This window comes from Anas acuta, chromosome 13 (assembly GCF_963932015.1).
Source record: "Anas acuta chromosome 13, bAnaAcu1.1, whole genome shotgun sequence".
Classification (NCBI taxonomy): Eukaryota; Metazoa; Chordata; class Aves; order Anseriformes; family Anatidae; genus Anas; species Anas acuta.
Window position 1 is genome coordinate 3,861,019 of NC_088991.1, and position 27,261 is coordinate 3,888,279.

The window sequence follows — 27,261 nt, forward strand, 5'->3', positions numbered from 1 at the left end:
GTCTTCACTGTGGTTCTGACAGGGCAGATGTGAAAGAACTTGGACCTTTTTCAGGCCTGTGTGGACAAACACAACATCTCTCTCAAATCTCACCAAACCTCCCGAAGCTAGTGTGAGGCTGAACAGTCCTTGCTGTTGAGACCTTGATACGATGGAAGAGGTCAGATTAAGGGCCCTGTCTTGCTGGTTTGGATCCACCTTTTTTAACTGAAGTGCTGCACGCAAGGAAAGGACTGCCCTTGGCTGCTCTGGATCTCCTGCAGTGGGTCCCTTTAGTCAGAATGATGGGCCCTCTACAGGTCAGGCTTTTCCAGACAGGCAGATGTGGGTCTTGATTAATTCAGGACAGTCAAATTTCCTCCCCAGTCTTTTTTCTGCTTTTGGACAAACACAACTGGAACAGATTTCGGGAAGTTGACGTATCAAATGAACAAGTGCTGCTATAATTCATAAGCCACAGTCAACACACACTTGCCAAATAAAAGCATCAGAAAGGTTTTATCGGCCTAAATATTGAAACCAAATTTTATTTTTTGAAAATGACATTACACACATCTTGCAAATGTACATTTAGATGAGAAAACAATGAGTAACAAATATTGAGAGCAAAGCTATAAAGTGGACAGGTTCTCTGCTGCATGGCATTGCGTTACAAGAATACTCAGACCTGGGATGGTTATTACAAGTAGTAAAAACAGTTCACAACACCTCACAAAAATGGATTTTTTTCTCTAGAAAGTCAAATCTTCTAACAAAAGGAAATTCTGCTAAAGGAGAAGAGGCATGGGGAATAGATGTGTGGATCTAGGTAGATTTTGTGGTTTTGTGGCAGGGTTTTGAGGGATTTTTGAAGTCCATTTCTTACATCATTGTGAGTGACCACGTCTTTACCAAGCCTTTGACTGTTTTCTGTCCTCCGTTGCCAACAGAACCACAGCTATTAAATAACAAGCCCTGCATACTCAACCCAGGGCTTGGGAGTGTAGAAGAAGGAGCTGCCTGCAGAACCCATAACAACATAATTCCTATATATCTTCCCCTACCCCCTTCTGCTGTGTAACCAGGAAAATCAAAAAGTGTGTGCAAACTCCGCAAATCAGGGGCCGTGGGACTAGTCCCATCTAAAACAACCAGGAGCAAAAGCCACGGCCAATACACCACGTGCCACGTGCCTCAGCTGCAATGGATCAGCAAGATCTCATCATTTACCAGTGACGCAAACTTCCAAGGATTTTACTTGTTTCCCAGTTAAAGCAGAGGCAACAGGTGACTGTTCTCCATCTGTTTTACCTTGAAAGTTAGAGTCTAATCAAAGTGCCAAGGCAGGGTGCTGTGAGAAATAAGTTCCCCAAGAGAACCTGTTGAGAACTGCTTTTCAAACCTCATTGTATACAATTTATTTTATGCCCAAATCTGTACTTTACAACCACGAGAGAGACAAAGACAGAATAATAGAGAGAGAGGGGGAGACAATCTTTCCAGGAGGAAAGGAAAAGCTAATTAAGAGAAGAGAGGTACAGGACCATGCATTTACTCTCAAAAGCTTGTTCACGAGCAAGCTAACATTTCTAACACTACAACCACTCATCTACATCTGTTTGCTAAGTAATCGAGTTCTACCTACAACTAGGGAGCAGAAGGGTTTTTTATTTTCTTCCCCCTCCCTTTAAAACGTCAATAAAAATGTTTTCTGTACAAGTTGAATGGCACAAAAGGTGGTTAAAATGCTAAGTAACTCACCACAAATGGAGAATGCAAAATTAGTTCAAAACATGCATGGACTGTGTACAGGTAAGCAAGGAATCATTGGCATAAAGCTGCAATATATTACAAGATGATACAGTTGAGATCTTTTGGCATAACCTCTGCTTGTTCTGTCCCTTTAAGTCAATTTCACATAAAACTTCCGAGTAAAGGGAAATCAAGGTATATATCCAAGCAGAAAGTTAACTATGGGCAACACTATTTGTCTGAAGAGAAAAGCATTTCCCCTCCCCTTCCACACACTCCCCCAAAGTACAAAAGTCAACGTAATGCTATGTATAGCACTGCTGCAGGCTTGCCAAAAAGAAAGTGTAGATAGATCCGTTTTAGGAGAACAAAAGCATCATTTAAATTAATAGCTCTTTGTACAATGTCATTAATTAAATACCTTACTATTTAAACAAAACCAAAAGGAAATTTACCAATCCAACAAAATAACAACTCAACCCATACCACCCATGTGTCCTCCAAGGTTATGTACACGGAGTTTAAAGTATACCAGCTAAACTTTAAACCCAGCTGCCCCTCCAACCCCCACCCACTAAATGACAATAGAAAATACATTGTGGTCTCTCAGTTATATTATATTGCAGCTTCGTTATTAATGATGAACTCATACAAACTCAATGAATGACCTAAGACAGTAATCCACGATCAGGTTCCAGTTCAGCTGCTTATCTCCCTCCCTCAACACAACTTCTGGGCAGGTTGGCGGCTCCCCCAGAGCTGCAGAGCGCGGGGCCGTGCGTGAAGGCCGGGCATGCTCTTGGGAGAAGTGTGGCGTGAAGAGCTCGGGCTTATGCGATGAGACCCACTTACCCTAGCTTGTGATTATATTTGTGATGAAGAAAATAGGCAAAGGCCAGTAACAGCAAGGTCAGCAAGCTGATACTCCTTTCCTGTGCTTCTAGCTGAGACAGGGTCATGAAATACAGATTATCGAGGAGGGGAATTTGCTATCAGTTCAGAGAACAGATCTGGCTACACAGGTTTCCTCTTTCTAAAAGACCCTGGGTGTGTTTAAATCAATAATCACAGCTGTACTAGTACTGCCACGGTGGTAAAGCTGCTTGGATCACACATCATTTAAATAAGAAGCAAACTAACAACATTTTATGTCAGAATTCAGCATGTAATTATAACTCACAGGCTTTCTTGTTCTTACATTCAATACTTCTGCTTCATCTTACCTATAACACCAATTAACAGTGCAATTAGTTCCCTAGACATTCTTTTTAAGGAGACACATTGTTAGACATCACACTAAATCTTGAAAAAGCTCTTCCATTGTAAAGAGGAAAAAAAATAAAAAAATAAAAAAATAAAGCCGTGTGTTGTTCTACAACCTATCGGTGACTGTGTGGTCAGCATGACAGGGAGACGGAGCATCACCACGTTTCAACTGCCACCAGCAAAGGGAAGTGAATTAAGGACCCATCCATACCTGCTGTGCAATGGTTGGAAGCAGATGGAGAAAAGCAGCCACGCTGGAATTTCCCAAAGCAAAAACGAAAACACAGAAACACTGAATGTTTCACAGGGATTCTCCAAAGGTAAAAATCGTCAGTTCTAGAAGTGGGCCTGGACCCCAGCTGGGGATCCATCTGGCTCATTTACAGACATTTCCTAAGTTTGACTCTGCACGTGCATCTCTCAGAAAATTGGGGTTTGGAACCAGGACTTAGTTTGGGTCCACCCTGAGCAAGAGCCACCAACATGTTTCAGCCTGACTGCACATGCCAGGGGAGTCATTGTGTTCTGCAGCAACCCCCACTGTTCAAATGCAACTCAAGTTAATCTTGATTTCGTATATATAACTGAGGCATGTGTTAGTTGCAAACAGAGATGGAAGAACCAGCCTGGAAAGAATCAAAAGCAGCCTTGAGTTTAGATAAGTCACTTAAAAGGAACTGAACCTTCCTTTTTATGTTCAGAGACTTTTGGTGATATTTTTCTCTAAAAACCAAGCCAACCATAAATCTCTATTCTGCTTGGCACTAGTTAGGATTAGGGTGGAAAAATACTGGAAGAAATAGAAATGCTATTTCTAGTTCCATAAATCTGCTGGGCTTGGGGCGTGTCTATTAGTAGACTGAAGCAAGAGAAAGCAAGATAAAGACAATGCTTTTTAGGACTAGAAAACGCAGGGGAAACCATAATTTGCTACTTTCCTTGTTTAATTTCCAATCTTAAAAGTTTTATGGAATTTCAACAAATGAAAGTATTTCAGCTTTAACATTAAAACTATACAAAATCTCTCCCATATATAACTTCTTATTAGAGACTCATGCAAGAATCATCTTCTAGCTGGGTTCAATGTGATTTTCTCGCGAAGTCTGCAGCCAGGAAACTGAATCTGCACTTAACTAATCAATCACATGAGAATTATTGACAGTAATCAATCTTTGAAACAGGAGACCAACCTTGGACCAAATGGGTTCAGCTCCCTTAATTACAGAGGAGCTTCTGCCAGTTTCAAGCAACAGAGAATTAGGTGTATTGGGTTTCACTTGTGTATAGAGAATGTCAGAGAATCTACAGAAGCAAAGAGCTGCAATCATTATGAAAAGAAAAAAGAAAAAAAAAAAAAAAAAAGAATAAAAAGTCTGAGAGTAAACAGCAAAAAATGCATTCAAAGAAATCATCTGTTTTGCCTTTTAGGATTGAATTCACAAGCACTGTAACTCCGCTGAATTTAGGAGAAAGATCTCATGAGAAAACCAGTGTTAAACACAAATCTGCTTGTTCAGCACGGCCTTCCTATTGATTTATTGAACGCAACAGCTCTCACATCTGTGGTTAGGGATTTCATGGACAAGATCATCATCAGACCTTCTGCCTGCACAGCAGTTCACATTAACCTGCTCCATGAGCCTGTCTTGGCTTATCACCCTGATGGCAAGAGGGTGCCACTTCTTCCAGAATTTGCTGGGCTCTATGGGAAGGGCCGGGAGGTTCAGATATGCCCTCATTATTCTCTCATACATGTCTTAAAATTCCCTAGTGTGCCAGGCCCGTCCTCCTCTGAGCCAGGGCATGCTGATTAATATCTATTTCTGATCTAATAAGGAGGAATAAAAATAAAACCAAACCACCAGCTGCTGCTGTCATTCATCAAAGGGCTGGATTTTCCCCTGTACCCTTTTAGGGATGACATGAACATCCACAAGCCAGCAGGGGAGAAAAACAGGGACACAGGAGGAACTTCAAACCAAGATCTCCTGCCTGCAGCCAAGTGTGACCTTATTTCTGCCATGGGAGTGGGACACACAGTGTTGTGGCAAACAGCCTGCATCCTGGCTTAGATACCTGCAGGGGCAATAATTCCCTCACCATGCAGCCAGGAACCCCTGCTGCTTTTCCATCCAGGCCCAAGCTGTAGATCCTCAGCTCGCCCCAGCCTCCCTTTTTGTTTCTCCCTGAAGTTTCTTGGCTCTCATCTTTTTTTATTCCCATTCATCAGTGGTGTTGATGTTTCCAGTGCTCTGCCTCATGCTCTCCCTTCCATCTGATTTTCTGTGAAGTTAAAGCTCATTTCATCGCTCAGTAAATATCTCCTAACAAATGCCCCCTACCACTCCTCTTGGAAACAAGTCTTTTTTTTTCTTTTTTTACTGTGACACTGGCCATCATGGCATCTTTCTCGAGTGGTGCCAGCTTTCCTTTTTCAGCTGACAGACTCTAATTGCTGCAAAGATTTGTTAATTCCCTTTGGGAATCCTCCTGCTTCAATTGTCAGAGTGGCAAACTGTCAGACCTAGGCAAGCTGTAAACTGGCTTCAGAGCTGTGAGTTACAGTTCAGTGAGTTACAGAGCAAGAGCCAGAACTGCTTAGCTGAACTAAGTGCATCAAGCAACAGAGACTGAAAGGCACCTCTTTCCCATGAAGCTATCTGGCGATGAACACTTTCTAAATAAGAAAACTTTCAACAACAGGCCCACTGTTTTCTTGGTAGAAGGCCCTGAAGTCATTAGACTCGTTCATCGTTTACAAAGCCACGGCCCTCATTTGGGATGGTAACGTGCATTGCCCCTTGCTATGTACATGTACATGCAACAAAAAAAGGAGCATCAGGGGACTTCATTCAGGCCAGAGGTGGCAGCTCCAAGTGAGGGAATTTGGTTGTTGGATGTAGCCTTGCTCTCAGGAGCATTGCTGGCTCCTCCATGGGTTTGGGGGGAACTAGAAACGTGCATCTGTCTGTCACCGTGAGTAAAATAATGAAGCATTTTTACACCACAGTTTCGAGAGACCTAGACGCTTGTGAAAGACAACGCCCCATAATGTACTTTAGTACAATTTTCAGACTTCACTCTTGTGCTAGCTCTTCTGTAGCTCTTTGTATGAGCTGATCTCACAGCACCTTACAGACAGAGGTTAAGGACTGTGGTTAGCTCTTTATCCACTGGGACACCATGGCACAAGGAGAACTGAGCTGCCCATGGTTATGCCAAAGACCAATGGCTCTGAAATCCCTGTGCTGCAGTCACTAGGTTTGATTCTCATTTGCTCCGAAGTTCATCTAGTGGATGAAAATTGGTGTCAGTGTTTTTAACCTTCTCTAAACAGAATGTCCTGACAGATGGATCGTGGTCTGTGACCCCAGAGTTCTGCATCTTCACCTGCAGAAGGAGAACCCCTACCCCACCCTGCAACTAGGGTTCTGTCAGAACAGCTGTGCAATGACATTGCTGAAAAAAGCCTTTCCATCCATCCACTTACAGTCTCTGAGCATCTCCCTGTTGACACTACTTTTTTTTTTTTCTTTTTTTGTCAGCTTAGCCCGGACCTGAAAACATGAAATTACTCTTTTTGTGTTTTTTTTTCCAGAGGGAAAAAACAAAACAACAAAATCCAAAGGGGTCTATGGGCATGCTGTCCTCAGTCTTTTGCAAAGAGGGCTGGTGAAGAATACCTGAATAACAGTATTGATGACTGATGCAGCAGAACCCAAGCTCAGCCCCATCGATGTAGAGAGACACAGGGCTCAGCTTTCACATTTCCTGAGATAGCATGGAGAGGCCTGCTCAAGTTCATATGGATGGGACAGAGGCATCAGGCAGAAGAAATCCATGATCCTGGAGACAGTCACCTTCAAGAGCTAGTTACATAAATGTGAGATGGGCTAACCATCTCATGAGGCTCAGGAATCAAGCAGTCTGTCCTGTCCGCTTTGACAAGGCCATTTTACCTAGGCCTTGCTGGGCACACGTGTAGTCCCACTTCTGATGCCCAAAGCATGTTGGAAGGCACTTAAAGACTTAACCTCCTTGGTCTCAGTACACCAAGGTGGTCTTTCAGCTGGACCTCTTCTAAGGTATCTTGTATAAAGCACTAATCCTGTTGCCTGGACTGACATCACACTGTCTATATAAACAGAAAAAGATCTTCATCCTGTGCCGTTCATTTATTTCTACAAACAACATTACCAGTCCCAAATACTATTTTGACTTTCTTCCATCAGCAACCAGAAAAATAACTTCAAGCTGAAACTACCACTAAAGAAACCATTTCATTCTGTCCTGGTCATGATCAGCACCTTGTGTGTGGTAAACGCACCTCTCTGTAGCTTTTCTCTGGTTGTGGATTGTCTTAGCTTGAGGAGACACTTTCTGGACTAACTTTATACCTAATTTACTTGGCTATCTTTTCTTCCTTTCTCTAAAAACAATTCTGCCTCTACTATAGTCAAAGACAACTCTCCAATTGCCCTGAATGGACGTGGGGTGCCACTGAGGTCAATGGCAAAATATACCTGTGCTCTTACTACAGTGAAGAAGGCTCATGCTGTAAGGTCCATACCATGCCCCTGTAGAGAGGGTGCAATTCCAGGGATGGCTGTCACTGGAACCATGTCTCTTTAGGGACTCAGCATGGTGTTACAGAGCAATTCCACCAGGTTTTCTTTAACTTGCAATAAGACCAGCACTGAGCTCAAAGACGTGAAAAAGCAAACACAAGGCATCCTATAAAATGTCATCAGTATCCATTTCAATAACAGGAAATGAACACTTTTATACCAGTATTTCCTATTAGAAATGCCTGGGTGTAACACTGTTTTGCTGTAAGCCACAAGTTTTGGTCCTAACTCCCTTTTTTCCTTTCAAAAGCACTGTTCAAGGAAATGAGAGAAATAACATCTAGACTGTGTGTGATTCTTCGCATGCATATTTGTGTTAGCTAAATGAGAAAGGGAGATGTGGAAGTTCTTTTCTAAGTAGAATTATTTTTCTGTTGCCTATGAAAATAACAGAGTTAAGTGTTTCCACATTCTGACAAGACTGTAAATTGTGTGCAGATACTGGAAACACAGACAATGGTAAGCAAAAGCTATTTCCACCTCCCTCTGCAGAGCGGACCAAGGTAGAATTCCATTACCAAACTCTTTCAAAATTACATCAAGGAATGGAGACTGGGTTGGCTATCTAGCTGGTAGAACTGAATTAACTCAGAGGGGACTTCAACTCAGAAATTTCAGAATATAAATGTTTTACAAGTGACAAAAATCCTAACGCTCAAGAATTTTGCTGCATTGTCCTCATGTTCTCCAGTCAAGACCATCACTGAATGTATGAATGTGAAATACATCAGTCTCTCAGTGCTTGGAGGATTGCTTTAATTCTCTCTTAATGATTATGTGTCTCAAATAGGTATTTTTACTGTTTTATATGCAAATCTGTTAGATTATACTGGATATTGAATAAATAAAAGTAAATTTCACAGAAACAAAGCTCCGTACCACTTTAAGAGTCTCTCCAGTTTGTTTTTAAATACTGTATTGTTTTAAAACAATATAGTCTTAGTGATTCAATTAATCTCTGAAAACACTAAAGGCAGCCTCATGAGGGAAATTAGACAGGGTTTTTATAGCAGAATTAATATGGCAAATCCTCATATCCTGTGGTGTTTTATGTGCTTGTAAAAGTAGAAAAAAAAATAAAAAAGTAAACTCTGGAGTATACGGTGGAATTACTATCACGTGCTCCAGGATCTCTCATAAGGTCTGGAATTATTATAATATATTGAAACTAATTCCTAATTCATTCCAGTTCAGGAAAGCCTTCTGACCAAACCCAAGCTTACATCTTGTGAAAAACCAAGAGGAGTAAAGCATGTACTAAAATTTAAGCATGTCTTTAACTTCTTTCCTGAATCAGGGCTATACCTATATTTAAATGACTAAGGTATGATGCCTGTGCATTGTTTCTCTTTGTATTCAAATCTATCTTAGGGATCCTATAAAGCCAAAGATACCTAGTGGTGAATGTACTCTACATTCCACATGCATTTCTGTACAAGAACTCATGCAATATTGGCATTAATACAGACTTAACTCTATGTTACAGCTGAAATGCTCACTGACTTCTACTGCCCAGGCATTTCTACCTAGAAAATTGCTTTTTAAAACTGGGGAGTTTGACCTCATACCCTGTTTTCTTTGTGGCTTTTGCTGGTTTGAATGGCTATTTCTCCCACTGAAGATTCTTTTTTCTTCTTCTTCTTTTAGGCCTTTTCAAGTTCCCATGCTAGTCCCCTGAAAGAATTACTGGGCTCAGCCCCGCCCCAGGATGATACTTGTGCAAACAAAACTCTACTCCCAAGGCAGCACTCACAGGATCAGGTTTTAGATATGTCACTAGGTACAGCTCAGGAAGACCTAACATTCTTTAGCATGCTCTACAAGGAAGAGCATCTTTAAATAACCAAACGCTACTTGTGGCAGGAAGAAAAGGAACCACCTCTCAACAACCATCTTTCCATCCAAAGGTTCATTCGCCCTTTGGCATTCTGCTTTATCTTACATGTATACAAACTGAACTCATGGATTTTGGATGAAAGCACATTTTGGGCTCTTTTCATACCACCATCAGCTCTAGCACTTCAGTCTGCTTTTGGATATCAAAGATTTAGGTTTTCTTGGTGGACCTATGGTGAGTGTCCTATACTGAATAGTAAGAGAACCTAAATCTAATTTCATGGCTGGTCTCCTGGGTTAGGGAGGGCTCACAGGAAGGTGGCAGGACATGCTGTCCCTGGCTGTGAAGGGAACAGCCTGTGTCACTAAGTGACACCTCCGACTGGAGTCCAAGTCCATCATCTCTTAACAGGCAGAGTCATGACTACTAGTCAGGGTCCCTGGAAGGGCAGAAACTGGGGAGAGACTCAGATTACCATCAGCAGAACAGAGGCGAGGGTAAAAGCATGTTAAATTATTTGTCTCACTAAAGCTTTTGTTAAGACAAAAGCTCTAATGAATAATATTGTTGGCATAACCTTGGCCTTTGATATCCTGGTACTTTAAAAGCCATATTTTCTCAAGACTGGTGTCTACAGTAGCACCTAGCAGATTAAACAGCCAAAAATTAGCACCCATAACCAAATCTGCACCCAGAACAGTTGAGCACCTTCTGTTAGAGGATCTGAAAGCACTTGACAAATGTTAACCAACATTTGGACTCACAACCCCCAGTGAGGTAGAGCAGTATTATCCCCGTAGGGACGGATAGACCTATTGAGGCACAGAGTTACTAAGAGACCTGCCCCTGTCCAGACACTAAATCTAGGAGTGCCAAAGCTCGAATGACGGCATCCTGACTACTGCACCTATGCTTGGTCCACAATACCATCCTTTCCCCCACACACTCCAGAGCTTCAACATGAGCCTCTAGCCTTTTGAACTGAAACCAGAATGCTATATACAACAGGTGAAATGTTCATTTAGCAGTCGCATAGTCAGCAAATTACTCAATTCAATGAAGTTATTTGTGGGCACCAACGATTTCTTGTGCAAAACTCTGTGTGTAAATGATCATGCACTAAAACTACAGGGTGCAAATTTGGTGCATAACTCTTACCCCGTGGTAATTCCCGATTCTGTCCTCTCTCAGATGCATCTTTTTTAAGTTGCCTTATATGTATCATCACATATAAAGACACAGCCTGCACAGATTGTTTCATACCAGCAGTGCAAGCAAACAAAATGTGGAGTGGCTTTGGGAACAACCCAGCATTCATATAGCATCAAACATCACAACATTATAATTCATTCTAATCACAAGGGGTTGCAAGAGAATAAGGAGTAGGTGTATACATTGAAACAAAGGCAAATAGAGCAACAAAGAAAGATTTGATTGCACGGACTTCATTTAAGTAAAGATCTGTAATAATCAGTTTTATCGAAAGCTTATTCCATGAGAAAGAGAGGCAATGCCAGCTAGCCTATGACAAAGCTTCGGCGTAGTAAAAACCACCAGCCCTGCGTGAATAGATGAACTTTGCATTCTGTAGGAGTCATTACTGATTAATAAAAGCGAAAGGTTTCTCTAAATACAATAAGTTTGCTTTTATCAGATAGAAGAGTTTCTTAAAATACGTGTTTTTGAACACCACAAAGTTCTATTTGTTATATAAGTAGAGAATCTGGCCATAGTTATGAATACTGAAGTGTAAAAAACCAAATACGTAGTCTTAAACATTACAAAAACTATCAAAACATTCAATATTTTGAATTAACTTTTTTTCCCCTACAAGTGTCTGTTTTGGCAGTGATGACAAGTTTTCTAAACTGATTTGTTGTTATTACTGTTCTGCAGTTGTTGGTTGGTTTTTTTTTGTACATTTTTCTGAATGTGTTTTTTTAAACAAAACAAAATTACCAGCTTTTATAAAAAAGAAGGAGCTTGAATCCTTACTCCCAAAACACAGATACAAGGTTTTCCTTTATAAAAAGTGTATTGATTTTTTTTGCTATAAAAAGCGACCTATAGGATGTCAGACCTGAAAACAAATTTTCACAGTGTTTTCAGTGTTGGCTGTTCAAAAGGCATTACTGTTATAAACAGAGATAGAGAGATACCATAGGGTAATTATAAAAATTTGTTACCAGCTAATAGTGTCTTTGGACCATATGTGAAAGCTCTTCAGCTCCAGAAACTGTTTTGTTTTGTTTTTTTTTTATTTTTTTGATTAATCATTTAACAAATCCCAGTATTTCAATATCTGAAGAATCACTCTTGCACTAACCTTACTTAGCGTCTCATGCAACCATTCCTAAACTCGTCCAAGCTTCTGCTGGCATATTAAGCATGAAACTAATAAGTCATTTCCCTTCCTGCCCTGTAACAATAAAAACAGTACTAGTTAGTATGCAGGTTCTAAAATCAGAGCTGCAAATGAGGAGCAGGTGAGCAAGCAAATGTTGGCAGTTTGGACAGGTAAAGAATAGAATGTGCTTTACTTGAGCTTTCAAACTGGTCAGTAAAAAATTGATTTGCCCCATACCAGGGGGAGCTACTTTACTATCATTAGGAAAATTACATATTTGCAGCAGCAGAAGAAATAATAGAATAAAATGGGAAATACACAGGATCGTTGGCATACTGGCCCAAAATTGCTGGCAATATCCATTTTGCATCCCTATTAGAAGAATGGTATCCCTCTATCTCTATAGACTGGCAAATGTTGGTTTGTGGCACAGAGGATAAATCACAGAAAAAAAATGACATATAACTGTGTGTCCTTTGTCTGATTTGAAAGCACCAGTCACCTATCTGCTTATTTTGGCAGAAGTACTCTACTGTATCTTAAACATAGCTCGCAATATGGACAATTATCTTCGTGTCGCTTTACATGGAATCTCCAAGGGAATCAGAGTCATCCAAAGACAGAGGCAGATACAAGTCCTGTGGGAAGAAAGAAAAAAATGTTAACTCACACAATCAGTTTCCACTTCTGGTCATGCACAAGGAGACAGTCAAGTGGTCCAGCTCTGCGCAGCTGAGGGGACAGTGTGGAATTCTCATGCATTGGTTACTGGATAGTTATCCAGTTAGATCAAGGCAGGTTACTTGCACAGCAGAGCAGGTGCACCTTGGTACCAAAAGAAAGAGGACTGTTTAATGAAAAGTTTGAGAAGAATTTTATTATCACTTCTGGATCAATGTGTCCATTGCAGTACATCCATGAAAGAACAGAATCTTTCCTTAAACAGGTCTCACTGAACTTAAGTCCACAATAACAAGTCTTACCTTTATTTGACAGCTACCCTTAGGACAAATCTCTAGGAATATCACCTTTTGTGATTTATTCTTTATTTTACACCATTTCTGATTGTTCAGAAGGGTTAAGAACATAATCCCAAGTATATGCATTGGATCAAACACTGAATATAAACTTTTTCAAGGTCTCTTTCTGGGTAACCATCTTATTCCACTTCTTTGAAGTTTTGCACAGAACTAGGTATACCACCATCCTAAGGACTAAAGCTCTCTTTGGACTTTTTTGAACCTTGACATCACCCCCCCACACACACACATCCCCTCCCCCTGGAATAACTGAGCAAAATGAAGCAAAGCACAAATACACAGAAAGGGAATTCACAGCCATCTTGATATAAGACAAGGTAAAATATGACTTTGTGGTGAACTCATTCTAAGCATTTACCATTTGAGCTTTAGGGGAAAAAGAGAAAAGTGATTTCATCATAAGTGGAAAATTGCTCCTGGGAGGAAAACAATGATGCATGAATATTCTGGGAACCTAAAATGCCACATTCATGTTTTCTGATTGGCTTAATTTAGCTCATAGATGGATTGGCTTTGCCCTCAGCAGTCACCATCTATTATAAATGTTCTACGGCCTTCACTGGAAAGATCCTAAGTCAGCCAGCTGAAAACATACATAAAATGTTATAGGTGAGCTTTACTCATCTTTACTAGAAAGCCAATCCTAATATCCAACGCCCTGAATGAGACAGTGTTCAGAAAGTATTGGTTGCTGAAGCAAGGGATGCAGTTTGCAGCACTACTTTCATTGAAATACACACAAGCAATTGCTGAGTGTAGACCATGGGCTTGATTCTGTTCTTGATTATAAATTAATAATAAATTTGAAAGCACTGTGTTAAAATTGGTGCATGTCCTTAGACTTCAAGCTAAGCAGCTGAGACCAGAGTGAAATCCTGGGGGGGGGGGGGGGGGGGGGGAAGATTTCATCTGGATTAAGCTATGCCTTTGTTAAAGGAAGGGTGAGTGACTACAGCCTCTCCATATGTTGGGAATATTTTAAGGATCTGATTTTCGAGAAGCCAAAAGTCCACCCCAGGCTCTCCCAATGCTATTCAGTCCTATGTCCAAAGTCCTCATGCTAGAGATGTAGTTCAAAGCCCACTGGACTTCTGGGGATTCTTCACATTGACTTCTCTGTGCTTTGTGCCACCATCGTAACAACTGCAGTTCAGCTTCTGCTACCACTCCTCGCTTTGAGGTAAACCATAATCCTCAAACAAAATCAGCTCAGCTTGTGCAATCTAGCTCACAGGGGATGGCATGTGGCTAGCTGACTGCAAAACCTCACCACCACCAGAATTTTTTAATTACTCTTCCAGAATTTCAAGGCAATGCTTTTAAAATCATGCTCAGGCTGAGGTACATTCTGATTACTAAAGCAGAAATCCCACTGACCTTCACTTGTACTTAAGTTTACATCCAAATTCCAATTTTTATATCAAGCAAAGACTGTTCAAAGAGGAGAAAAGCAACACTGTGGCTACTACAGAAATGAGAAAGCCCGTGTAAATGTTCAGACTGGACTCATCTTCTTGCTATAGACCAAAGTAACAATCCTTTTAGGTAATGGGCCAAATTCTCCACTATTTCAACTTTAGGAGTTGTGCTTCAAGAGAATATGGACTTTACTTAAATGCATTACACATCTGAGTAGACCAAGGAAGAAACTGATTTAGTAAGGTATAAGAAACGTAATACCTTGTGCTTACGGAGGCTCCCTGGGCTGGTAGGTGTGGAGATCGGGGACTGCTTGGATTTGGGTGTAGACAACTGACTGCTTGAGGTCCCATTTGCTGTCAGAAAATAAGACAGAAGCTAGTAATTACACAAGCAAAAGAAAGATCATTTCTGTCCTTTGGGGAGCTGGAAGATATCCAAACAGTCAATACAGAAATGCTATTGTTTATTTGTGTTAGTCAGGAGAAAAAAATATATATATATATGAACAGCATGGGTATTCACCTGACCTAAGGCTTTCAACTATTCAGGATACTCAGCTGTAAATGACAGTGAAATACAGAGGAGCAATATTTTACAATACAAATATTCACCAAATTGATCCAAGACATACATCAACAGAAAATCAGAAAGACAATTTCTGTGCTCTCCAACAGTTTAACACAATTGAAACCACATGGTACTTAAGGCATGAGTGGAGACCAGAGGCTGCAGAAATCCTGGATCCAACAGAAGAAACGTTAGAGTCAAATAAACATATTGCAAATTAGATAAACAGCTGCCTGGACTGCCCTGGATGTCGTTAGCTGTGGCTGGGCCTAAATGACCAAAAGAGATCTTCCAAAGCCCTGGGACAAGCATGGGGTGGTATGTCCCTCTTGCCCTCTCAGAGATCAGAATCTGCCCTTTCTGGTTGCTCTGTTTATTCACTTTGTTTTGAAGAAAACATAGTTACTCTCCGTGTTTCTCGTCATTAAAAACCAGGTCCATTCAAACTGAAGAGCTTTAGGAAGGGTGCTTCTGTGAGGCCTTCACAGACCCAGCTTGTAGTCGAAATGAAGGAGTCCAGGCCTGTGTCAGAGTCATTATGTATTTATCGGGCTAGAAAGGAACCTGAGGAAATAGCATACTGTGCAGAAAAGTGAAGGCAAACAAAATGGAATCGGGATAAATTATTTTCTTCCTGCCATTGATGTCCTTTGAAGAAAGCTAATGTATTTGATAATTTCCAAGTGTCACACTACATATTTCATACAGACATAGTTACTCTGAGCGAACTTGGTCATTCATGTGCTGTGTACCAACTCCAGGGACACAGAGCCTCACCCTGCTCCTGCCACCAGGGGTTACAAACACACAGCTCCATCAGCACAAGCAGCATTTCTTGAGGGAAGGAAATTCCAACTCATGCTGTCTATGTCAAACTGTATTACCTTCCCCGATCTTTTCTTTTTGCAATCCAATCAGCAGCAAGCTGGAGGCCTTATCAGCATTAAACTACACATCCCAGTCAAATGTACAGAAAGTGACATTTCCAAAACCTACTCCAGATGTTAACATATTCAGCACAAGCCACAAAACTAAACCCCAAATATTTTGATTGTCATTTCCTTAAATGGCAGTAATGTTGCCTACCCTCAGTTAACTATACACGTTCCTACCCCCTTAAAGAAAGTATTTTTACTTGTGTTGATGTTTCACAATGAAAGACAAGCTTATCATGACCCAGGATTCCTGTCCTGCTCTCTAAGTGCCTGCTACCTCTGTGCATCATTCCTCTAGCTACAAAGGCACACGCACAGGAAGATGGAGGACTTCAGTGTATGGCACTTACACTTTCAATTGTAATAGCTCAATATGCAAATTAGATACTTGCAATTAAGCAAGTATTTGAGTGTCTGGAGGAGACCTAAAAAATGCATAAGTAACAGCAGTGTATGCAACTGTGTTTTTAAGAGCAAAATCAGGTGTAACCGACAAAGGTATAACTATGAAAAGCAGAGCAGCAAGATATGTACCTGAACCCACCTTGCAGCTTCTTTTCATCTCCACTGCTATGGACAGAGGATGTGAGGATTTGGAATCTCTGTGCTCTGCAGCTGTGCGAGGCTGGGGAAGCCTGCCCGGGCTGGGAGAGCAGGGAGCTGCCTCGCAGTGCTGCAGTCCTGCCCCTGGTGGTGCTGGGCCAAGCTGAATTTAATTCTCACGTAAACACGTGAACACATTCCTTTCCTCAGGTCTACACACACACTGCAGCCAGTGGGGCTAAAACGTGTCTGGCCTTTACATCAGTGCTTTGTTGCAGAGGCTGCTCCCAACCGTGCAGGTATATGACAAACCTCGAGTGCATTACTTTGGGGGACTGCTGCATGGGCACAGTTAAGCATAAGCACAATTAAACACCTCTAATGCTCAATGGCAGAGCCTGGCTTGGCCTCAGGGCTGCAGGATGCCCCACTCCAGGGCTCAGCCCCAGGCTTCAGACCTGGCTGAAGGCGCACAGCCTGCTCAGCCCTTCCTAAGAAGGGCTCCACCTTGTACAAACCATTCAGTATTTAAAAAAAAATAAATCACTGGAGCCAGGACCAAACAGATATTTCTTACATGTCATGTGAGCAGTTACGTTCCTTCTTTGTTATCTACTGATGAGCAATTCTATATTGGAACTAAGACTTTTTTTTTTTTTTTTCTCACTACATCCGTAGACTTCCAGCTATAACTTTTGGCTTCATTCAAGTTTTTCTAGTTGCAGAAATATTCATGAGAGACTAAATCTATAATTTGGCTTGTTAGAGCAGCTCAGATTTAACCAATTCTTAGTGAGGTACCTTTGATGTAGAAGGCACTATTGCAAAGAGGCTATTCATTGCAGAAAGCTTTTTTTTTTTTTTTTTTCCATTATAAATGCACCTTAACAAGAAAACAGATATTTCCTAAAAGATGGTAAAAGTAATGATTTGTAGATAATTGGGGCATAAATTGCCTCCTTACCTCCCTGTTCCAACTCAGGCCATTCTTTATTGATTGGAAGAAAAACTAGTTAGGGAAATCCAGCAACTGTGACACACTGCTCCCTGCTCTGCAACAGACCACTTTTCACTTTGTGGCAGTTCTACAGAGTGAGCTGCCCTTGAGATTGGTGGGGAAAAACATAGAGTTCACTATGTGCCACGTAATGAAGGCAATTCAGGAAAAAAAACAAGTGACCTTAGGTTTTTTATTAAAAAAAAAAAAAAGTACTAATACAATCTTTATTAGCTGGAATCCATCTCTATTTTCTAAAACACCTCTTCCTTTATTTCCAGTTATCACTGATCCCGAGGCAGGAAATAATCCTTCCTAAGATGAAGAATGCCACCTAACTGTACAAAGAACCCGAATTTTCCTTCCACAAACAGAAATACTGAGATAACGGCAAACAGTACGCAGTGAAAGGATGTAATTGCTGCAGGGAAGGACAGAAATTCCCTAATACAGCAAGACTTCTAAGTGCTGCAGTAGGGATATTAATATTTGATGTGCACCAATGAAAAGCAGATGTGACATCCAAATCAGAAATCCAACAAGACGGATGTGTATCATTACAGATGCTCACATAGAGTTTTGCAGCAGGAGCAACAATTAAGAAGCCCAGTTTAATTTTCTCTGTCTGCTAATGAAGAATAGTGTTGATAATCAAACTTGCACACACTTCTTCGGAACTCAAATGCAAGGAAATAACAAGAGGCAAAGGGCAGATCCCAGGTGGTGTATAACGCTGTTGCTCCACTGAAATCTGCTGATGATTTACGGTAACTGAGGGTCCCACATAAGCTTGGCTGTTGGAAACCACTCTTTATAACCATCTTTCATTAGAATTCTTTTTCTTTCTTTCTTTCTTTTCTGTCAGTTTATTGTTTGCATATTCCATGTTACTTATGTCATTGTATTTGCTTTGCAACCTCAATTTGCTTTAAAGCTCCTCTGTGCATACAACACATCCTTTAATTGCATGAACACGTGTTACCTTTTTTCAAAGGATCTGTTCCTCCTTCAGTGCACAAGACAATTTGTACTTGGGAGATAAATCAGGTTTGTCCAGCAAATGAGAGGGATTATGGAGAATATAGCATCATGTCATGTTTGAGGTGGCTATGAGAGATCCAGGTAAACTGAATTCTCTGCCTGCCTCTCCCCAGATATTTTAGCCAAGCTTCTCATATGCAATCATTCCTTGAGTGCTGCTCAGGTTTGCTTGGCTGACTCAGGCTCTAGGTCTGGATTTCCAGTAATGACAAAGCACTAAGACCTCTAAAAGACGTTAGTGAGGTCCATCTTTAGAGTTCAAATTTCTATCGATGAACAGAACAGGAAAAAGCAGGGCCAAAAGATTACAGTAAGTGCTTAAAATCTGTGGAGATACATGTATCTCTTGCATTTAGGAAAATAAAGCTAACACTGCTTGCTCCATCAGAGTTTCCACAGTTTTGTGGATGACTTCCTAGTGTGGGAAGGACATGCTCCTACTCCACAGAAGAGGGGAAAAAAAAAATGCGTGAAATATGTGGATAGTCCAGGTCAGGGTTTGAAGAGACACCAAGAAAATAAGAGAGGTAACAGCCAGAACAAGGAGAGCATAGAACAAACATGGAAATAACAGCTCGTTTACCAAGCACAAGCCATCCTGCCCTCCAGGTCAGAAGAGCCTGCAGAAAACATATTGACTCCATTGTAGCATTTATTCAGGAATATAAGAATTCAGATTGCACAGGCATCCTTCACTCAGGCACCTCCCAACTTCCAAGCACTCAGCTCTGCACTGTTGGTACCCCTTTCTCACTGCATTTTGTGAGGGTGATCTGTCCACTGGATGTGTACTGCAGATTGTCAGCCAGCAGAACATAAGTAAGTGTAAGTGCTATAACAAGCTGCTCTATCCTCTGTGCAATCCAAAATACATCTGCTGCCTTTTTAACACATTCATAGATAATGACCCCAGGGAGCTAGATCTGCCGTCACGACAGACTGACATTCTGTATCTGTTTTGCTAATTGCTGCTGCTCTGTGAATATGCTTTTGTCCCTCTATCCAAACCCTCCCATTAGAGGAGTAAGAAATTAAAGTCCTGTAGCAGTGCCTCAGAGCCCTGCTCATAGGGTCCCTAAGCCAAATCAAGGCAAAACCGGGGAAAAGACATCCTCAAATTTCAGCTCAGGTACCCGTGGCTCTGGACTGAGGGACTAAGATCATGCTGGATTTAAAACTTTCCTACCACAGCACATGTACGCACAATTAAACTCTTGTTTATTATGTGAGCTACTCTAAGATACATTCAGATTTTTATAACAAAGAAGTAAGGGGAAAAGACATCATCATTTTCACTCCATGTTCCTCACCTGAGATTTAGCTCCGTCTTTCATTTGATTTGACTTCTTGTTGGAGCAGTCTGGTAAAGAAATCCTTAGTCCTGATTCTCCCAAACTTCATGCTGACCTTACCCATTTGAATTTCATGGAACCTGTATGACACCTTAGTCTATCCTCCTAGACAATACCAGATGGCTGCCTCATATCCACCATATCTTGGAATTACCATTGGGTTTTCTCAATTACGCCAGCACATAAACCCATCTGTGAGTTGCTGTGGCAGGACGCAGAAGCAGGAACACAGACCAGTCTCGTCATGACCAATCTTTTTCTGTCATGCCAGGAGTAGGAACTGGATGGTTTTCTGCAGGTATAGCTTAGTCTGATTTTTTTTAATTCCCTATGCTATGTCATTTAGCAAAGCTGACTCCATGGAAAGAAACATAGAGGCTGGAAAGGACCACAAAAGCTTTGTAATTCTAATTCTGTGCACTAAATTGCAAGCAGGTGTATTTGGGTCACCCTCAATAGAGATCTGTCTAAATTATTTTGTAAAAGCACCAAGTCTGACAGGGACTCACAAACTCCCTAGGAGACCTGTTCCAGTGAATGAGATCCATATGATGGGAAAGTACTCTAATGCATAATCTATATGCCCCTTATTAAAAATTAAACCAATGTCCTGTCCTGTCCCTGATGAGCACACAAGAAAATTGATCCTTATCCTCTTTTTCATACTTCAAATGCACTTGGAGAGTATTAAATAGTGCCTACCCGATTGTCCTTTTTTCTGACCTGAATCAGTCCATTTCCCTCAACTTTTCTTCCAAGAGTCGTTTTTGAACCTAAGGGATTTTCTTCTGGATTTTCTCTGGTTTGCCTAGACGTTTCTTAGCATGTTCTGTCCATACCATAATGGAGCAATCATTGTGGTGCCTGAAGAAATAGCTGAATCAAAACGGAAATACACTGGCGTTGCTAAGAAGGTGTATATATGGGTTGGGGGGTTAACGAGATAAGGAAGAAAGGATTCCCCTCGGGAATAAAGGATTGAGGTCTGTTACCATCTGGTTATAGCAAGATGGTAACATTCATTCATCCCACCTTCGTTCATTCATTTCAATGACTGCATGGTAAATGAAGAGATAAAAGTTCCATGCCAAGAAAACAGTGTTTAACATGTTTCTGTGGATTAGCTACTTCATTTTTCGAATATTGTTGGAGCTGAAGGGCTCTGGCTGCCTAGGGGGAATTGAGCTTTTCACATCAAGGCCATGACATATCTAGGCAGGAGGCAAATTGCCTCCGGCAGAAGGTAGCAACTTGACTGGTGAAGTCGAACCACTGCAGCTGGAGCTGGTATTCTCCATACAGCTGTACTTCTGTGCATAGGCTTTCGTCCTGATGTTTTTTTTAACAAAATGTTTTGTTTGTGTCTTCTGTTGCTCCATGTTAATCTTTGTTATCTTAGAATGGGATCTGACCACTTACATACTTGGCTGGCTCATCACCAGGATGGCTGTAACAAGACAACGAAAGAAAACATTACAATTGACATCTAGCTGGTGATAAGACCAATTAAATGGCTTAGAAACTTCTTTCTTTTCAGTGCTGGATTTCCAAACTTTTACATATATTTCCATATTTCCTTCTGTATTCTATTATTCTGACTCAGGTGGCTCCAGAGACCACTGTCAGGAACAACGTTTTCGGTGCCATCAGGAGAAAGTGAACTCCAGGCAGCAGTACTCTCTGTGTGTCTCACAGAAAGCTGGTTACACCAGGTCCTATGTTTCTCATTGAGACGTAGATCACTAAACCCGTAGCCAAAACCAAAAGGAGCAAAGGCTAGCAATGAATGTAGATCATCTGGCACAGAAGGCAGATCCCTACACTTCCAGGCTGACAAATCAGCTTACCTGGGAATCTACACAGTCTATGATGATGGCTTTCACAGCGTAAGGCCACACAGTTGTATTAATTCACCTGCATAATCCTGCAGCATGATTGAATGACTGAGATGAACATGTTAGTGTGCAGGTCAGTGAAGCAGTCTTTGATCAGCTGGAGGATTGACGGTGTCCTGGCTGCTGTGTGCCTTGCTTCTGGTGGAAGTCTGGAGCATATACTGACATCACTCTGCTGATGGAGATGTCTCTTGTCGCTGGAAATCTGAGAGCTGGTAGCTTTTGTTTTAGCAATATTATTTTACAAATGTTTTCAGAATACACTCGTGTTTTCAGAAATAACCCCAAATAATTAGTCTGAAAGCTTTTTTTTTTTTTTATGATTCCATGTGCTTTGTATACACATTGGTATTACTCTCTTGGAGAATGCATTGGTAAAGAAGGCTTGATCAGCTCAAATGAGAGAGAGTCAGTGGAGGAGACTGGAATAAAACACAAGTCCCCAAATACCCCAGCCTGTGTGGAGGATAGCTGCTGCTATTTGGGCACAAAGCATTTCCACAGCTTTAAAGGAAAAGTGTTTTATTGATGTTGACACACAAAGTGGAGTGAGAAACAGTGAGTGGTGGGGGAAATGTATGGAATGTTGTCATGCTGTCAATGTTACATCCCCAGAATTAGCAACACTACCAGGCTGTGCTGAAGCAGGCTTTTTCTGTTCCCCCTGTGCTGTAACAGCAATGTAGTACTTTTGTCTGCTATCTACTGACATCAGAGCTGTTGCCAAGGAGTGAGGCACAGCTGTGCATGCACAATCTGCCCTAAGCCTTAGCTGCCTGTGTGGGCACCACACGTGCACTGGCAAATGCTACTGACCACTGCCCAAATGTAAATTCACTGCATTCTCTTTTTTGCTACTGATAAATTATGCACCATTTTCCCAGCTGTTTTCATGGGAAAATGGAGTAAGAAATGAAAGGAAGTAACATCCTGTAAGTGTAGTGTGTGTGTAATAAGAAAGGTTCAGAATTCTTTCACACAAGCAGTTAGGAGACTCACCTCAGAACCTGAATTAAAATCAAGAGATTTCTCAAAGGTAGAAAAAAGGATAAAAAATACTACATTGAAAGGAACTGAAAAGAATAAAATCTAATAACATAGGATCAAAGAAACTCCAAGATCTGAAATGACAACCACAACAGAGTGAAAGGCAGCAAAGACAAAAAGGTACAACTAGGTAGGAGATAAAGCATGCTGGAAAAATACTTAATGTACTTGAAACAAAACGGCTTTTAAAACAAAACTATTTTCACGGAAGAAATAGGTGAGAATTCTGAAGAAAAAAAAATTGGGTCAGATCATCTTTTATTAATCAGGCTTCATTCATCATTCCCTGCCTTTCTCAAGGTGATAACTTCAAAATCCAGACAAGCCTGTTGATTGTTTATGTAAATATTGACTCTCAGGTAATGTGTAGACACACTTTCTTTATTAGAAATTCAAGGGACAAGAAGACAAGATGGTGATATTCTTTTTTCTCCCTGTCCCGAGAAAACAACCATCTTTGATTAACTTTCCAGGACTAAGAGTTTGGTCATTTTCTATTCTCATTAAACAGGACAGGCTGCTACTTCTGTATGGACATCACAGGAAAGTACAGAAGAACGGAAGACCTTTGTCTACATGGATTAAAGAAACTTGATTTGTGTTTCATTACAAGCCTTAACTCCAGGAGCTGGCTATTCTTTGACACTTTAATCTCCCTCTGAAAGGCTCAACTAACTGTGTTCATCAGACTTCATCAGATGACTCACCGTTTTGTTCTCATGAGTCATTCAATCAGTTAAAATCAAGAACACAATAGTTGCCATTTCACATTAGACTGCATGCTCATGCAACGAAGTCTAGTTCTGGTGGCAATTAGCACCTGATACTTATGGAGTTTAAATGATGTCTCAGAACTCATGCATGGCCTGACTCCTGATAGGAGGTTGTTTGGTTTTGTTTTTAATCAACAGCAGATTTTCAATCCCATTTTCAATACACCTACGCAACTCCAGCATGCATTTGGTATTGTAAAAGCTTTTTAGATTAAGCAAGCCCGAGTTTAAGAACAGTGCGTACTGGAAAGTTGAAGGAAAACTCTGAATGCAGAATCACCTTATAAAGAAGTAATTATTTAAACCAGAGTCTTGGCATGTGCCAACCAATTTCACATTGTCTTTTTAAGTAGCTGAAGAACATCCAGAGACCCTAAACAAATTAACTGCTTCATGGCGAAAAGCCTTCTGAATATCATTAGGAGAATTTTAAATCTAGTAATCCAATATCTACTGATGGTCAATTGTTGAGTGGTGTTCACACAGAAAATACAATGTGGCACTATGAAGGTGAAAAGCAGTTTCTGCTTTATATCACCTGTGTTAATACTGTGGGTCTCTTGAATTCAATCTATGAAGCTTTCCTGGAATCCTGAAATGCTTAATTGGTGTTTTGGCCATTTTAATGAAAGGCCATGTCTAGCTCTCTTTTGGAAAAAGTAGCAGGACAGATGATAAACCTAGAGACCCAATCTCTCCATTGTATGACTATAAAATATGAGCCAGCAGTGTGCTCAGGTGGCCAAGAAGTCCAACGGCATCCTGGCTTGCATAAGAAACAGTGTGACCAGCAGGGCTAGGGAGGTGATCGTCCCCCTGTACTCGGCTCTGGTGAGGCCGCACCTCGAGTACTGTGTTCAGTTTTGGGCCCCTTGCTACAAGAAGGACATCGAGGTGCTTGAGAGAAGGGTGACGAAGCTGATGAGGGGCCTGGAGAACAAGTCCTACGAGGAGCGGCTGAGGGAGCTGGGCTTGTTCAGCCTGAAGAAGAGGAGGCTCAGGGGCGACCTTATTGCTCTCTACAGATACCTTAAAGAAGGCTGTAGCGAGGTGGGGGTTGGCCTGTTCTCCCACGTGCCTGGTGACAGGACGAGGGGGAATGGGCTTAAGTTGTGCCAGGGGAGTTTTAGGTTTGATGTTAGGAAGAACTTCTTTACTGAAAGGGTTGTTAGGCACTGGAACAGGCTGCCCAGGGAGGTGGTGGAGTCACCATCCCTGGAAGTCTTTAAAAGACGTTTAGATGTAGAGCTTAGGGATATGGTTTAGTGGGGACTGTTAGCGTTAGGTCAGAGGTTGGACTCGGTGATCTTGAGGTCTCTTCCAACCTAGAAATTCTGTGATTCTGTGATTCTGTGAAAAACCACCAATTACAAGAGGTGTGATATTCAGCCAGGCCTTTAATTTATAGTCTCTGCAGGTCTCCATGTGTGCTACACTGTCAATCCAGTTGCTACTGAAGAGGGAGGGAGGCATTTCAAATGGTGAATGCGGCTGCAGCAAATCAGGATTGTCATTTGGCTTCTCTGTTCTACTGAATGAATGTCTCTATCACAACAATAAGCCCACCACCAGTTCTCTAGCTGGTAGGTCACTGGTCTTCTTTAAATAGTGATTAAAAGGGGACACTTCTGACTTGTACAATAATTACCATTTGCATTGCACAAGAGGTTATTCCAACTCAGTCTGTACCTAAAGCAAACATAGAGGAACATTGTGGGCCTTGATTTCCTGCCTGAAAATAGGAAACACTTGTTTTTAAAGATTTTTTAGAGCAAGAGGCTGTGAGACTGTGGCTGGTGCCATCCCAAAGCCATGATTACACTTAACTGACAGGGAATTCCTCTCCAGTATTTATTCATTGACCCTGTAAGCTAGCACCAGCTTCTTGTGCCAAAGTCTCAAATGTAAACACCAATGGTCAGCATATCCAAAGACACACACTGCATGTTTTCCTCTTGAGCAGAGTTAATATTCAGACACCAGAAAACAATCACTCACCATCTTGATGGTTACCTGAATCAGCTGGAGACTTGCTGCGGCGCATAGGAGCTGGACTCTTTGCTGAGCTCTTCTGAGGGGTAGGAGATGACTTACTGCCTGTGGCGGTCGCCGGGCTCCCTTTCATCACCCGGCACTCTGAGGAAACAAACAGCAACCGTGGTCATGTCCCTACCTAATCTCACTGTCTATGGACACTAGGCGTGAAACACCCATGGGTGCCTTAGTGACTTTTGTCTCCAAAGACCTGTAAAAACCTCAACACCAAGGGAAAAACTGGCATTTCCACATTTTCTTCAGGGCAGAAAGGTGACATTTTAGGGGGAGAGCAAAGGGAACAGCTTTGCTCCTCTAGAGGAGTTGCTGAGACTGTACATCTAGATCAGGCTGTTCTCCCTGGCAGGGCCCATCGTTCTACCTGGGTTCTATCAAGGATTTTCTGCCCTTCCCCTTGCCTTGGTGCCCACCAATTAGTAAGCATAGTGAAAACAGTCAGCACCTATAAGGGAAGCATCAGGCCAAAAAAAAGTTAATCTCCTACAGCCCTCCCGTGAAGACCTGGTGGTAGTAATGATGAGTGCCATTTACGCAGGTGTAGAAAGCCAGCAAATAGCTCGTGGCATGACTTAAATACCTCCAAGTTGTGCCTGGGACACCTGCCCCAAGGGGTGTTCAACCAGCCTGAACCAACCTCTTTCTGTGTTTCAACAAGCTGCAACTTCACAGATGTAGAAAGCAAAGATGACCAACTGGTTCTACAGAACATGTCCTCGGTCCTGACCAGTCATCCCTTTCTGAAAGGTTTACATAAAGAAATCTAGTAGATTTATGTGCTTAAAGGTAAGAGCAGATGAGACTGTGTTTTCTAAACTAAATGCTGACAAACTCACGTGTGTCCCAGGAATTCAGGCATGTCAGATCTTCAAAACCAAGATTTATTTACATAGAGAGTTCATAGAAAAAGAACTTTGCCATCCTTGAAGCTAACTTTACTCAGTTAGGATGGTGGCAATAAAAAGGGAATTCCCTTTTTTATCAAACGCTAACTGGTCTCACCTAACCTCCTACAACAGATTGTCTTCACCAGGCTGTGAAAAACAGTGTTTTTTTTTTACAAGTGAATTAGATGTTCCACATACATGCAGGTTTTCATTGGGAAGTTCAGCTCAGCATGCATGGGCTGGACTGAGAATCCCCTGGACTGCATTCCCTGATGGGAATGAACAAACGCAGTACAAGGCAGATCAGTAATTGGTCAACCGAAAACAAGTTGTCTGACCTAAATGTATGTGCTATTTATTTATATATCAGAATATCTATGAACATGTAATTGCCCTAAATTTTTCCCCAGGCCTTCCTCATTTTCAGACAGTCAAAAGCCAGTCTCTTTTTCTTCCAGACGGTTTGTGGGAGAGTTTGCTGTTGGGTCATGCAGTACAAGAATGTGAGAAGATGATTCCCTGTGCTCCAGAGATATTGCATGGTGATAATTAAACCTACAATAAGTTTATTCTCTCTCCTACTAAATAGAATTTGTAAACTGTAAGTTAGGTTAAAAATAATTGAGTTATGTTTCTGTTTTCTCCCCTGAAGTACCTGACTTCTTAAAGATGATGCTACAGAAAGGCTTCTAGGGCTTCAGAACAGATACATCACAATTTTTTAAACATGTATAGGAGAAATGATGGTGGGAGAAGTTGACTATTTCTCCTTGGTACTAAATAATCATGTTTGATGAGGCACTGTAAGATAGCCACTCAGGAGAGTGTGCAAATTACTGTTCCTGGTATTAATCAGCCAGACCAAAACATGGGAAAAAATCATCTTCGGGCACTCGAGAAG

General features: G+C 41.4%; 1 protein-coding gene across 9 annotated transcripts in view; it reads right to left on the bottom strand.

The window, feature by feature from the left end:
- Positions 1 to 496: 496 nt before the first annotated feature.
- DCX (doublecortin) overlaps positions 497 to 27,261 on the bottom strand; it is a 95,738-nt gene continuing 68,973 nt past the window's right edge. For 4 of the 9 annotated variants that reach the window (XM_068696527.1, XM_068696526.1, XM_068696528.1 and 1 more), the window contains 3 exons: positions 25,420 to 25,557; positions 14,527 to 14,624; positions 497 to 12,447 (listed from right to left, as the gene is read on the bottom strand). In XM_068696527.1, coding sequence (XP_068552628.1) covers positions 12,391 to 12,447; positions 14,527 to 14,624; positions 25,420 to 25,557 — 293 coding nt within the window. In that variant the 3' untranslated portion in view covers positions 497 to 12,390. Of the gene's footprint in view, positions 12,448 to 14,526; positions 14,625 to 20,393; positions 21,154 to 25,419; positions 25,558 to 27,261 lie in introns of those variants that run through there. The other 5 variants (XM_068696533.1, XM_068696532.1, XM_068696531.1 and 2 more) reach the window with 5 other exon arrangements.